This window comes from Aedes aegypti, chromosome 2 (genome assembly GCF_002204515.2).
Source record: "Aedes aegypti strain LVP_AGWG chromosome 2, AaegL5.0 Primary Assembly, whole genome shotgun sequence".
Classification (NCBI taxonomy): Eukaryota; Metazoa; Arthropoda; class Insecta; order Diptera; family Culicidae; genus Aedes; species Aedes aegypti.
Window position 1 is genome coordinate 351,139,941 of NC_035108.1, and position 13,961 is coordinate 351,153,901.

At 38.5% G+C, this 13,961-nt stretch overlaps 1 protein-coding gene across 7 annotated transcripts in view; it reads right to left on the reverse strand.

Annotated features, from left to right (window-relative positions):
* Nucleotides 1-1,118: 1,118 nt before the first annotated feature.
* Nucleotides 1,119-13,961, reverse strand: part of LOC5578031 (ankyrin-2) — a 333,086-nt gene continuing 320,243 nt past the window's right edge. For all 7 annotated transcript variants that reach the window (XM_021846274.1, XM_021846273.1, XM_021846277.1 and 4 more), the window contains one exon: nt 1,119-3,785. In XM_021846274.1, coding sequence (XP_021701966.1) covers nt 3,323-3,785 — 463 coding nt within the window. In that variant the 3' untranslated portion in view covers nt 1,119-3,322. The remainder of the gene's footprint in view (nt 3,786-13,961) is intronic.

Here is a 13,961-nt window from a genome sequence, read left to right on the forward strand (position 1 = left end):
TTATATGGCACATCTGGACATTTTTCACAAAATTGGCCATAACTCAAAAACGAAAAAAAAAAGTGCATTCCAAAAATTTCAGTGATTAAAGCTCATAAAATTACCTTCTCGAAAATATTTTTTTGAAAATTTTCCACGAGTTCGGGCATAGTTTTTCCGGCTTTTCTTTACGAATTTTCCCAACGGTGGAAAATTTTGTAGAAAACTTTTTCCAGTTTATATTTTTTTTTGGATTTTTTAGAAAATTTGCTTAAATTTTCATATAAAAACTTTGTTTCTACGATGCTTCGTTCTTGAGTTATGATTTTTCAAAGTAAGTAGTGTCATGAAAAAACAAAAAAATTCCACCTGAGTTTTCCGGAAAAATAGGCGACCCTGAATTTTTCTCAATTTTTTTTTATTCATATATCCATGAGCCCTGCCTGTGGAAAAAGTTTCATGAAAATCTGAGACCCTTCGGCCCAATTTGTACGATAATAAAAAAAAATCCCCTCGTGTCACCTCACACGCGGCGCAGAATAGGCACGATTATCGAAAGAACATTTGAAACGGTGGCAAGTTTGAAATAGGATGCTCGGGGAGAGTCTGCATGCAGTCGGGAGATTTTAAACGTCGGCTACCTGGGACGATCACTGGCGGTATGCAGGAAACGGCCTAAAATTAATCACGAGCTCACAGAACTCCGTTGGGCGGTTCCATGTTCCAGATATAACAAAACAATGCTATTTAATATCAAGCGCTTGATAACGTAAGGAATACCAAGCACAGTAACGTCAGCAGCTAGACAAGTAGTTCTGGAGATGTCAATATCATCACAGCCGTGACCATAGCGGCGCGGAACATGATTGGCACTGGCCAACATCGAGAACAAATACTGACTTGATGAAGAGCGCCAGAGAGTGCCAGGCACGAACAATGCCGTCTGGAGTCGTATGTTAGTGACTGGTACTAGGCTGAATTAAGAGCAGTATAGGGTTGTGGTGAGAGCTGAAGAAAATCCAGCGTCCCAACTAGAACAGAGTCTATTTCTCACGCTGTTTGAATCACTTATCCTCCGGTACGTAACTAATTATCGGAAAGTTCGGTAGTTTTAGGCAAACAGTGCCAGCCAACCCAAATTCAGCATGATTAAATTTATTTAAATCTTTAAATTTCCATCTGTGATCATCATTATGTTTGTTTTTCGAAAGATGCTCTTTCGGCATCTTTCTCGGCGTTTTCACTCACTTTCTCACGCGATAGAGTTTGATTTCTCTCTTTTTTTGTGACTCTTTCTAATAATAGGTAGGTAGTGATTTGATCATTATTTGCCTCGTCAATAATAATTATCTTCAATGCGTGATTGCATTCTACAACGATTTTTACTGTCAGCAGCGGGTCAAACAGGTAAGTAGAACTTGCGTTTGCAGTTGGTTGTTGGTTGATAGGACGCACAGATTATATTGCAAAGTGTTACGTTCATTGTTTTGCGTATTTCTTACAAACGTATTGCATGTATGAGTTCTGATTCATTATACTTTACACTACCTCTAATTTCTATGTGTGTGTTTGTGATTCTCATTCGTTTTTTTTTTTTAATTCTTAGATAGATTTATCATCATCATCCATTTTTTGTAAATAAATCCTCTTTTCATAGGGATATGAACCTCACCATTGATTCGTTTTGTTTGTTGTTTGTTTGCTTCTTGTTTCAGAACACACCTCTATCAATGTATGTGTATTTGTGTTTCTGAATATATTCTTTTCAACAAGCACGATAAATACATATATAGTTATAAATAGTTCGCTGGAGACGATTTTAATGCATGTTCAATTATTAGATGTAGGTTTTGTTTTTGGAAGGAAGATTTTGTCTCAATTCATAATGGTAATGATGATAACTTTGAAAAGGACTATATCGATAAAAACTAGATGCCTACGTTTGTGATAGGACGGGTGTATTTATTGAACTGGCCTTTGTAGAAGCCTGTCGAAGCTGTCAAAGTTTGTGTGTGTGGTTGTGAGTTAAAAACAATAAATCATAAATTGATAACAAACAAATGACTGAAAATAGTTACTTAAATTAGGTACAGCTAAAAACACAAACAATAGAAATAAACTAGGCGCTAACTGTGGTAGATCGAATCAATAAATAGTCACACAAAAAGAATAAAACAACGTTGGAAACAAGAAAAAAAATTTCTTAAAATACTGTTTTTATAGTAGTGACATCTACGTTACTTTGTTACTGAGTTGTGATTTTTTTTTCTAAACTGGTAATCAGAAATGAGGAAAAATGCTATAATCTACTTCTTGATTTATCGAATTAGTTTCAATCTTTGTAATAATCTATGTAATCTTCCATTGAGTTGATTTGATATATTGTTGCTTGCATGTACTTTCATTTCACTGTAAGAGTTATTTTGTTTTACATTTGTTATTAGCTGCGATTTGCACTTTTCCATTGATTTTACAGTTTTAGTAGATAAATGTGCCACATTAACGTTAAATAGCTTTCTAATTTTCATATAATATTTTCAGTTGTTTTGCGCTGCGGATTAACTTCCAGTTTTGTATTTCCAACGACTCAATCTTCCAGGTAGGGTTTTACATATTCTCTTTATGTAGTATCTCTCGAATATAATATAATTTAATAATGTCCACACATCGATAATATCAAAATATGAAACGGAGCCTTTGCCAGACGGCAGAGCACCTCTCTAGATTTAAACTTTACAAGGACGACATTAATAAATGTTAGCAAAATAAATAATCTTCTCTCTGTTCGTCACAATCCTACGTTTTGCGTAAATTTTTGTTTTACAACTCTCGTTTGCCAACTCAGCCACTTGCAGTGGATGTGGCGCCGCGAGAGTTCAGCACGAGAGCAGCATATTGGGCCTGTTAATCGTCAGCTCTTCATCCCTTTCATATCCAATCAAGCTTGGAAAATATAGGCACCGAAAATTAAGGGGCTGACGCGATGGTCATCACTGAGACTTAGCTAATACTCCTACTAAAAAACTTAGTAGATCTGATGCCAGCAAAACGCTTTCTACGCATAATTAAAACACGCTAAATACACAATTAAAAAGTTATGAAACCCTCAACGGAATAACCTAGCTTCAAAAAAGGGGTGGTTAAAACGCCATCGCGATTCCAACTTCGACCTTTCCGCGCAATTTTTGGCCACGATAAACTATTGAACATTATCCTTATCAGAATTTTATACAAAGCTAGCCGCTCGAAGGCGCGAAAAACGGGGATTCGTGGATCAACTACACATATTAGCAAAAGCGGCCCGCGTCTCTAAATCTACTTACATACCTATTTCACGATGAACTTAATTCCTACGCTCTTCGTTCATGAACTCATCGACGATCGTGTTGATGGAGGGTTTGGCGTCCGGTTTCCCGTCCACGCCCTCCGTCACGGTGACGGTTCGGATTTCCTTAACTACTTCCGGTGCACTGGATTGCTGCAGAAGCTGCGTAGTGGTGGTGATCTTTTGGAGCAGTTCGTCCTCGGGGAAATCGGCATCGGTCGAGGTGAGGGTAATGGTGTTGGTTGTGGTCTTGGTGGTGGTGGTCGTCGTGTGGTTCGGGGAACCGGGTTCCGTGTCGGCGTCTTCGCTGCTGGTCGTGGTCACGGTCGTCACCACCGTATTTGATCCGTTCTGGCCGGAAGAGTTGGCTGCGGCGAGTTGCATTTGCTCCAGCAATTGCCTCTGCAGATCCTCCGGCAGGTCGTCCGAGGTGGCGTTGATGGTGGTGGTGGTCGTTGTGATTACCGTCGTTCTCACGGTGCTGTGGGAGGAATGGAAAAGATAATGTAAAGGGTATGCGGAATCAAATTGCAAAACTTTTAAATAGCTGTAAGTTTTTACCCGTTGGGTATTTTGTATTGAAATTTTAGGTGTAATTTGTTCAGTGTGTATTTTTTTACGCTGTGTAAAGGGTGTCCACGATTAAATTGCCACACTATGAAATTGCTCTAACTTTTTAACCGTTGGGTTGCAAATTTAATGGAAATTTGGATGAATTTAGTTCATAGTGCATTATTTACATCCTGCAAGTTTTAAAGTCCTGTGATTAAAACTCGCGGAAATGGAGTCGAAAGAAAAGCTCGTGCGTGATAAAATCTTGCGCATTCATCACGAGAACAAGGATCTCTCGCATCGTTCCATCGCTAAAGGCCCAAACGCAATGATAGCGGAACGGCAACGGAAAGCGGAACCGGTTCATTAGCATGGACTACAACAATCTTGTCGACTCAGTGTTAGTTCAATTTCATTCGTTGTCAGCTCAGTCGAGATGGTGTGGTTCATCCTGGCGAACCGGTACCGCATTCCGTTGCCGTTCCGCTATCATTGCGTTTGGGCCTTAAAACGTTGGGAATCGCGAATTCCACGGTGTCGCGAGTGATTAAGCGGAAAAAGTATTCCGTACAACACCAAAAATCACAACCGCGTAGTTGGGGCCTTCAACCGAAACCCGAACGCCTCCGTTCGGGATGTGGCTAAGAACCTGCACCTAAGCCGAAGTTTTGTCCAGAAGGCCAAAACTAAGGCTGGGCTACGAACGTTCAAGGTACAAAAGGCCCCTAATCACGACGAGAAGCAGAACAAGTCCGCCAAAACCCGTGCCAGGAAGTTGACCTGAACATGCTGACGTTGAAAGTTGAATGCTGCATCATGGACGACGAAACATATGTGAAGGCCGACTTCAAACAGATCCCCGGCAACCTGATTTTCACGGCCAAGGATAAGTTCAGCGTTCCGGAGCATGTCCGCATTCCGAAGATGTCCAAATTTGCGAAGAAATTCCTGGTATGGCAAGCCATCTGCACGTGCGGGAAGCGGAGTGTTCCTTTCGTGACCCAGGACACGATGAACGGACAGGTGTACATGAAAGAGTGCCTCCAGAAGCGGCTGCTTCCTCTCCTGAAGGCCCACAACGTCCCAACAATCTTCTGGCCGGATTTGGCCTCATGCCATTACTCCAAGGACGTGCTGAAGTGGTATGCGGACAATAAGGTCAATTTCGTGCCGAAAATGTTCAACCCTCTCAACACTCCGGAGCTCCGCCCCATCGAGAAGTACTGGGCGATTATGAAGCAGCACCTTCTTAAACGACCTAAAGTAGTGAAGACAGTCGAGGAACTGAAGAAGGTATGGGTTTACATGCAAAAAACGGTTGATTCACAGGTTGTGCAGAATCATATGGCCGGGGTTAAGGCCAAGGTGTGGGCATTTGTTTATGGACTGTAAATAAAATACGAGTCAAATGATAAAATGAAGTTTAATAGTTATTTTTCAATCCCTGAAAATTGTATGGCAATCGGATGAAAACTCGAATTTTGCGAATCAATTTTGTGTGTGGCAATTTCATCGTGGGCACCCTTTAAGTATCACTAGCAGATGTTGCGCACGTACTTCGAAAATGCGGATCTATCTCATCGTGCCATGGGCAGAAAGCTGGGAGTGGTATATTCTACGGTGTCTCCTATCTTAAATCGGTAACACGAACGTTTGACCATCGATCGGATAATTATAAAAAATCACAACAGGTTTCCAAAACTGTTTTCAAATAAATCCTCTTTTTAAAATTTTATCTCCGAGTATCTCGTTTAAATTTTGCATACAATCAGCTCGCATTCAAAAACTAGGTAGTTTCTATTATTTACCACAAAAAAATTATGACGAAATGATAAGTCGTTTTATTCAGTTGAATACGTCATTTTTGCGGTTAGGTTGCGAACGTTGGAAATATTAAATAAGTTGTTTGACATTACGTTCATGTCTGGTCACGGCTGCTTCAAGCAGTATCTGTATCGGCCGTTCCTTTTTTCACCATTGTGTCCTGAGTGTATGGAAATTGAAGATAGCCAGAACATAATGTCCGAGGTTCAACATAGTACGAAACACGATGGCGGCTGCTTTCGGTGAGTACTTCAGCGTAGAAGGAATCTTTGGAACATGATGACCAACATGGTGATGCAAAAAAACTCAGAAACATCTATCGAAACAAGTCTCACATGGCCCAGGCTTGTTGCCGGCCCCTAAATGTGAGTGACTTTGAAGAGACAATTTACAGCCAAAGCGAAAAGTGCAAGAGGTGACGAGAAGGTGTAGAGGCATCAACAAGCCCTCAGCCCCCTGAAGTAATAACATGAGGTAGTTCCGGGAGGACATCGGACTTGTAGCCTAAGCCAAATAAAGGTTGCGTGTTACCAGAGACGAATAGAATTCAGAATGGGTACCACTTCTATGTTTACGTTTCAAAACAACCAGGGTAATATGCCCCTCCCATAGAAAAAAGGTCCACAGCGTTGTAGAAATGTTTCCAAGGAGAATTCCATCACCGGCTAAGCTTGAAAGGAACAATTAGCATTCATCTTCCGGTAAATTTTTTTGTAATAAGTACAATAGTGAAGAATGAATTTCATTCACCCTGAGGCTTGCTTAGGGATCGTTCAAATATTACGTAACGTACTAAGGGGAAGGAGGGGGTCCTTCGAAGTGTTACCGTTCGTACGAACATTTTAGATTTTTCATAAAAAAAACTGTTACGGGGGGGTTCTGAAAGTTACAAATCTTGCGTTGCGTAATATTTGAATCGTCCCTTATCAGAGCAAAATTTTAAACCTATCACCTGATTTTCGATATTTTTGGAATGTCTATTGATTCTTCTCAAAGTACATACCATCAGTGCACCAGTATCCGCTCATGTACCAGTAGCCCGCTCACACCGAAAAAAGATAAGTTTAAGGGGACAGGATCCGTCATTGATTTCGGAACTTTCAAAAGCAGTTCAAAAAGTTCCTTCAAAATCTAGACAATTTTCAGGAAAATGTGTTCACTGTATTCTATTCTCCAACCGAAACACAGTGAACACATTTTCATCGAATAATTCTAAGTTTTGAACAGAAAAACTGCTTTTGAAGTTTCGATGATGACGATGATTACGATGACGGAGCGTTGATCGTTAAACAAAATAAATATGAAAACTATAGCCACTAGACCAGTGTTTCCCAAACTTTTTTGACTTTCGCCCCCTTAGGTACAATATATTTTTGAACTCGCCCCCTTGATATGTTTTTGAAATATTTATATTAGACGTTTTACGTTGCTAAACTTTTGACCAATCTATTACCATAAGTGTATATAATATTGGTTAAGTAATCAAGTATACTAGTGTAATATGTTGAACATATGCGGATTCAAAACATGTTATACATTAAAAAATCCCTCGACTCGTATATTTATGGAAAAGTCAAACGATTACCTTCATATTCATTGCTATTCTTGTATCAACAAGTCTTTCTACCATATTTTATTAAATTTAAAAATTATTAAAATGTTGTACTTGTATACTAACCTAAGTGTATAACAGACTAATGGACCAGATTGCACTACATTACATGGATTTGGCTCACATTCTTCGTTTCGAAACTTATTAATTTGATTGATTGGAAGTTATTTTCTGTTGTATTATATTTTTTTTTTAAATCACTGAAATAATTTTTATGATTTTTCAGAAATAAATGTTTGTCAATTTTAAAATGCCATAACTTAGAAAACAAAAAACTTTTGAAATTCAAAAAATGTGTTTATTATCTATTTCACTGTGTGTAACGTGGAGAAGTATTTTATCTAAAAAATCCAGATTTTAACATCAACTGTCCAACTCGAAAGTTTCTTTACAAGAAAATACGAATTATTTCTTTTAGATTTTTGAACCTATTTCTAATAATTTTCACCTACTGTTAACTTTAAAAACACTTTAATGTTATCTGTAACCACAAATAATTAGCGTAGAATTCATTATCTTTTGGGAAAATTTAAGTTGCCGATTCATAATTAATGGTGGTGGTCACAAAAGCTTTAAAAAACTGAATACTTATCAAACATATTTCGTCATTGACATTGTTCGCCCAAATTTCGTCCATCGTTATTATCAAATGAGTCTGTTAAGAGTGTAGTGACCAGCCTTTTCACATAGCCGGTTTTACACATTTCCCGATCAATCTTTCTTTCGATTTTCTAACGAGTTAGACTAGAATTAACACATTTCTTCCATCATTATAAAAGCACGTTTATTCTTCCCAAAATACATCAACAAACTGATCTCTATTTTTCTTTCGTCAAGCTGTGCCTACTACGATCTCGATTGATTTCATTTTGAGTACTAGCTTAACAGTTCTTTAGCTCACGGACCTATCTTGGTTTTACTGTACTCTGTTTCCAGCCTCTCATAATCCCTACATTCACCCCTTCCTCTACTCTTAGTGAGTAAATGTTATTTAAAATTATGTTACTTAGTATAAGATTTTGTAGATTCATAATTTGAAATTACATGAGAGTGATAAAAAAGCTTCCTTCTTTTAGGTCACCAATTCCATGTTTGAATGTGATTCTTCATTTATCTGTTGTAATAATGTTAACTTGAATCTTGTTATGATCCTGAAAAGACAAAAGTAAATATAGTATTGCCCAAACAGCTTTATAAAACTCTTTGAGTAGTGTTTGTTTCCTGTATCCACCACGGTTGAAGATGTCAAGAACTGCGTTTTTTAACGTTTGATTGTTTCTTCTCTGGATCTCTACTTCTCCTGGGAAAAAATCAAGGATATTGTCATTTGGTTTACGTTGCCTTGAATTAAATTATAAACATTTTAACATAACGTCAAAGTGCAAATGAGAAATCAATGTCTTCTAAAATTTCAATAGCACAAAACGTTTTACACATTTTAATTCTTTGTTATTGATTATTATGTTCTCAAAATGCTAATTTGGAAAGAGTTTTTCAGACTCATGACATCGAAGTGAGCATAAGTGATGGAAATTACCTTATACTTCAACGGCAGAAAATGCTTTAAATATTCTTATACTATTTAATTGGCTATCTATGTTTTCAAATGTTACTTTGGAAAGAAATTTCCAGGTTCATAACGTAAAAGTGAACATCAAAAAATAAAATCTTCCAAAATTCCAACAGCACAAAACGCTACACACAATAAAATTATATATTATTAGTTATCTGAACTTAAGAGATTCAAATGTTTCAAAATTTCAACAGCACAAAACGCTGTATGGTTTCAAATTCTACGTTACTCAATCAATGTTCCTTAAATATCTATTTAAGTTTTCTAGAGTCATAACATCAGAGCTTCTAAAATTTCAAAGTGGTCATGAGAGCATAGTCATTTTGTAGTAGCTATATTCGCTAATTAAAGCCTATCCTTTAAGGTAACTCACCCTATTTCAGATACCTTCTTACAATGCCTGCATTTTCAGCTACCCTTTAGGAGACTTTCTTTATCTCAACCAGGGCCGTCCATTTTCATTTCATTGAAAGCATTTTCAGTCCCCAACTGACTGACTCAAGCTTCCCTGTCAAATGAAACTCTACTGTTTCGTTTCAACCCAACAAACCTTTCCTTTCATCGCAGCAAGCGTAGTCTTTCATTTCTTTCGTTCCGCTTGCGCATCGCGCGTTATAAATCAGAGGCTCACCTCAGCGAGCTGGTATTTCAATCGGTAGTCTCTAACTTTAGGAGCTGATTAATTCCAATAAACGACGTGGTGGCCCGCATAGTTTCTCTATCTTAATTTATTCTAACAAGTTACATACATTAATATTGCAAAAAATAGATAAAATTCAATATGAAACATTTTGGTATATTTCAATGAAATCAAATGAAACGATGTTCTTACTCTTTCATTTTATCTTTCTTGTTCGCTACCTTCAATCAGGTAACGAAACGAATGAGTGTGGAAAGAAGAACGAAGCGACGCAGTTGTTCGTCACCATCGAGACGACACAACCAAGCCTTCGTGTTTCACAAAATGCTTTCGAAAATGCACAGCCCTGATCTCAACTATCCTCTCTAAATGTTCATTTTGTGAGACTCGCTCTGTTTTTTTTATTTAATCTTTTAATTGCTTTCCATAAGGGTGACAAACCCGCTTTTGCCAGGGGACTCACCTTTTATCATTTCTGGGAACTCGTTCTGAGCTAAAACAGTTATCCTTTAAGGACACTCTTTTTGTGCAGTTTTCCTCATATAAGACTCGCTTTGTGTCAACTACTACTCTAGTTCACTTACCCATTTGTAACATACCCTCTCAGGGGATTCGATATTTATGTTAGCTACCCTCTCGGAGGACTCGCTTTCCTAACTTTCTAACATATCCTCTCAGGGGACTCTCTTTTTTATTGGCTTCTCTCTCAAGGGACTCGTTTTTATTTTTTAATATACCCTCTCAGAGGACTCATTTTTTTTTGTTAGCGACCCTCTCAGGGGACTCGCTTTTCTAGCTTTGTAACATACCCTCTCAGGGGACTAAATATTTTTGTAGCTTACCCTCTCAGGGGACTCAGTTTTTTTGTTAGCTACCCTCTCGGGGGACTCGCTATTCTGGCTTTGTAACATACCCTCTCAGGGGACTCGATATTTTTGTAGCTTACCCTCTCAGGGACTCATTTTTTTTTGTTAGCTACCCTCTCGGGGGACTCACTTTTCTAGCTTTGTAGCGTACCCTCTCAGGGGACTCAATATTTTTGTAGCTTACCCTCCCAGGGGACTTACTATTTTGTCAGCTACCCTCTCAGGGGACTCGCTTTTCTAGCTTTGTAGCGTACCTTCTCAGGGGGCTCGATATTTTTGTAGCTTACCCTCTCAGGGGACTCACTTTTTTTGTTAGCTATCCTCTCAGGGGACTCGCTATTCTAGCTTTGTAACATACCCTCCCAGGGGACTCGATATTTTTGTAGCTTACCCTCTCAGTGGACTCACTTTTTTTGTCAGCTACCCTCTCGGGGGACTCGCATTTCTAGCTTCGTAGCATACCCTCTCAGGGGACTCGATATTATTGTAGCTTACCCTCTCAGGGGACTCGATTTATTTTGTAGCTTACCCTCTCAGGGGACTTACTTTTTTGTCAGCTACCCTCTCAGGGGACTCACTTTTCTAGCATTGTAACATACCCTCTCAGAAGACTCAATATTTTTGTAGCTTACCCTCTCAGGGGACTCACTATTTTGTTAGCTACCCTCTCGGGGGACTCGCATTTCTAGCTTTGTAGCGTACCCTCTCAGGGGACTCGATATTTTTGTAGCTTACCCTCTCAGGGGACTCGATATGTTTTGTAGCTTACCCTCTCAGGGGACTCACTATTTTGTTAGCTACCCTCTCGGGGACCTGGCTTTTCTAGCTTTGTAGCGTACCCTCTCAGGGGGCTCGATATTTTAAAATCCCTACAAAGTGGTACAAATAGAAAGAAAAGTTTGATGTGCAATCAACTACTATTCAGATTATTAGAGTATAATCCTCAATTTAATCTCCAAATGCTATAAAACGTTGTTTTCAATTCCTCACTCTTTCGCCCCATTTCTAGTTTTTTCACCCCCAAATTCCATTTTGCTAATTTTCGCCCCCCTGAACCCGAAAATCGCCCCCAGGGGGGCGAATTCGCCCACTTTGGGAATCACTGCACTAGACGATTCAAATCGACAAATTGAATTATACTGTGGACAATCTTTTGCGTATTTACTCAAATTACCTTACTTTTAAAACTCGTTAGCGGGCTACTGGAACATGAGCGGATACTGGTGTACTGATGGTATATGCACAACATCATTTTTACGCGAATGTTTAGGATACGTGATCATATTCACGTGTAAAAGTAGCCTCAATTCCGTGAAAATGAAGAGGGGCGTATTACACCGAGCTACCTTGGATTCCTTCACCTCCAATTAATATTTCGAAAATTCTACCACGATTTTACATAGGAATTCTCCCTTGAGTCTCTCCACGTAATCTTCTAGAAATTTCTACAGATATTCTGCCAGGAATTCCTCAAGGGAACTGCGAGTCTTTCACAAATTCCTTCGAAGATTTTACCAGAGTATTTCTCTTTCTGGCGTACGTCTCAACTGGAACAAAGGCTTCCCAGTAAACCACGTATCGTATAAGAATGTGTATCCAAAATCACATATTCGTATGTCAAAAATCAGAATCACACCAGATGCCAAATTAAGTGTTATCGATGTCAATACAAGTTGTTTATAAATCCTCAATACGATTCATAAACGACAATCTGACAGCAAAACATGTCGTAAATAGTGCAACATAGAATCGCGTTTAGTTGTATAAACTGACAGATCATATATCAATCCAGAAAGCATCATATGAAATCACAATAACTTAGAAAAAATGCCACCCAAACTTGGTATCTGCTGACGATGGGCTTCAAAGAACAACAAAGCAAGTGTCGCTGTGCATGAATATTGGCAAACAATATCTTGTCTGTTATGTATCCCTAGGTGGTACAGTGGCAAAGTGGACGATTCCTAATCCAGAGGTTTCGCGTTCGCGGCTTGTTGAAAATTTTTTTTTTTATTTTCATCCATATTTTGTGTCATCGTATTTCTGATCGCAGAAAGTCTGAAAAAGTCATGCCAAGTACGCATATAGCCTCCACTTTGGTAGGTATGTAGCATTTTCATGCATTCTATACGACTGAATTGATTCATATAGAATGATGTATAACAGTTATACCAAATGTATATTTTTATTTTTATATGTATAAAAGTCATACCAAACAAAATGTTGACTGGGTTCCTATCTTAGTGTGCTTATGAGCACTTCCACAGTTATTAACTGAGAGTTAACCTTGCCATCTGAACCTTTTTGCATGCGTATATCGTGTAGTGGGAAGTCGTGAAAATTTGCAACCCGAAGATCCTCGACCGGTGGGATTTGAACACACGACCTTGAGCTGTGTGATTCTTTCACAAATTCTTCCAGAGATTCTACAATAATTCCTCAAACAAATACTCATATAATTCTCCAGACATTTCTCCAAATGCTTCTCGCATACAGAAATTCTTCTAGTGATTTCTCCACACACAAAAAAATTGTGCGGTAAAAACTACCATTTTAGGGGGTTAACTTAAGCGCTCGCACCGGCAATTTTCAGCAGACCAGAAATGCGCTTGATTTTACCATGTCTGTAGTTGGAATCAGATTGTTGTAAATTATTTCTGTCAAATGTACCAGTAATGCGGTGGGGTGTACCGTAAACATAGTAAATTGGTCTGAATTTCCATGGTAGTTTTAAGAATGGGCGTAGTCAGCTAAAATAGTTATTTTTACCGCAGAATTTTTTCCCGTGCAGAAATTCTATCAGAATTTTTTTCTTTATGATTCGGGTTTCTCTTGGTATTCCTTAAAAAATTCTCCCAGTAAATCAAATCAAAAGATTCTCCCAGTAATTCAAAAAAATAGTATTTATATTTGTCAAATTTAGATTTTGAATTGACAAAACGTTCACGCTTTGATAAAAACCTAAAATATAATACTTTATGCAACCTCGAGACCAATACATGTAAAAAAAAACCTGGAATATATTGTGGTTGTTATAAATTCTCTTGATTTACGTTAAGATTCGTACACAGTGTATTCTGTGCTTTCCGCCTTTGGCGACTTAAGATACCGATCTGTTTTTTTTCGCTGCTGATCTTTTTCGTGTTGAGATAGTGAAAAGCTTAATCCTGCCTAGTTTGGGTGGTGTGGTGGCTACGGTTAGGATAGCTCAGATCAATCTTCAGCATAAGGTATCAACATCGATCAATCTTTGTATAATCATGCAAAGTGGTACAGCTCAAGTGGCGCTAGTTTAAGAACCTTACTTTCGTAAACGGAATTTTTATCTAGGGGCCTGTTCGCAAATTTCATAACGCTAAAGGGGGTGGGTGGGTGTCCTCAAAATGTTACAGCTCATACAAACTTCATAGAATATTCATACAAAAAGCGTTACAAGGGGGTGGGTGGGTGTTAAAAATGGTCATTTTCAGCGTTATGAAATTTGTGAATGTACCCTAGGTATCCTCGTGAATCCAGTTTTTGCTACTTTAAGCAAACACGGAATGGCACACTCGTGCATGCGTGCTCCTAAATAGCGGTATCGTTGATAC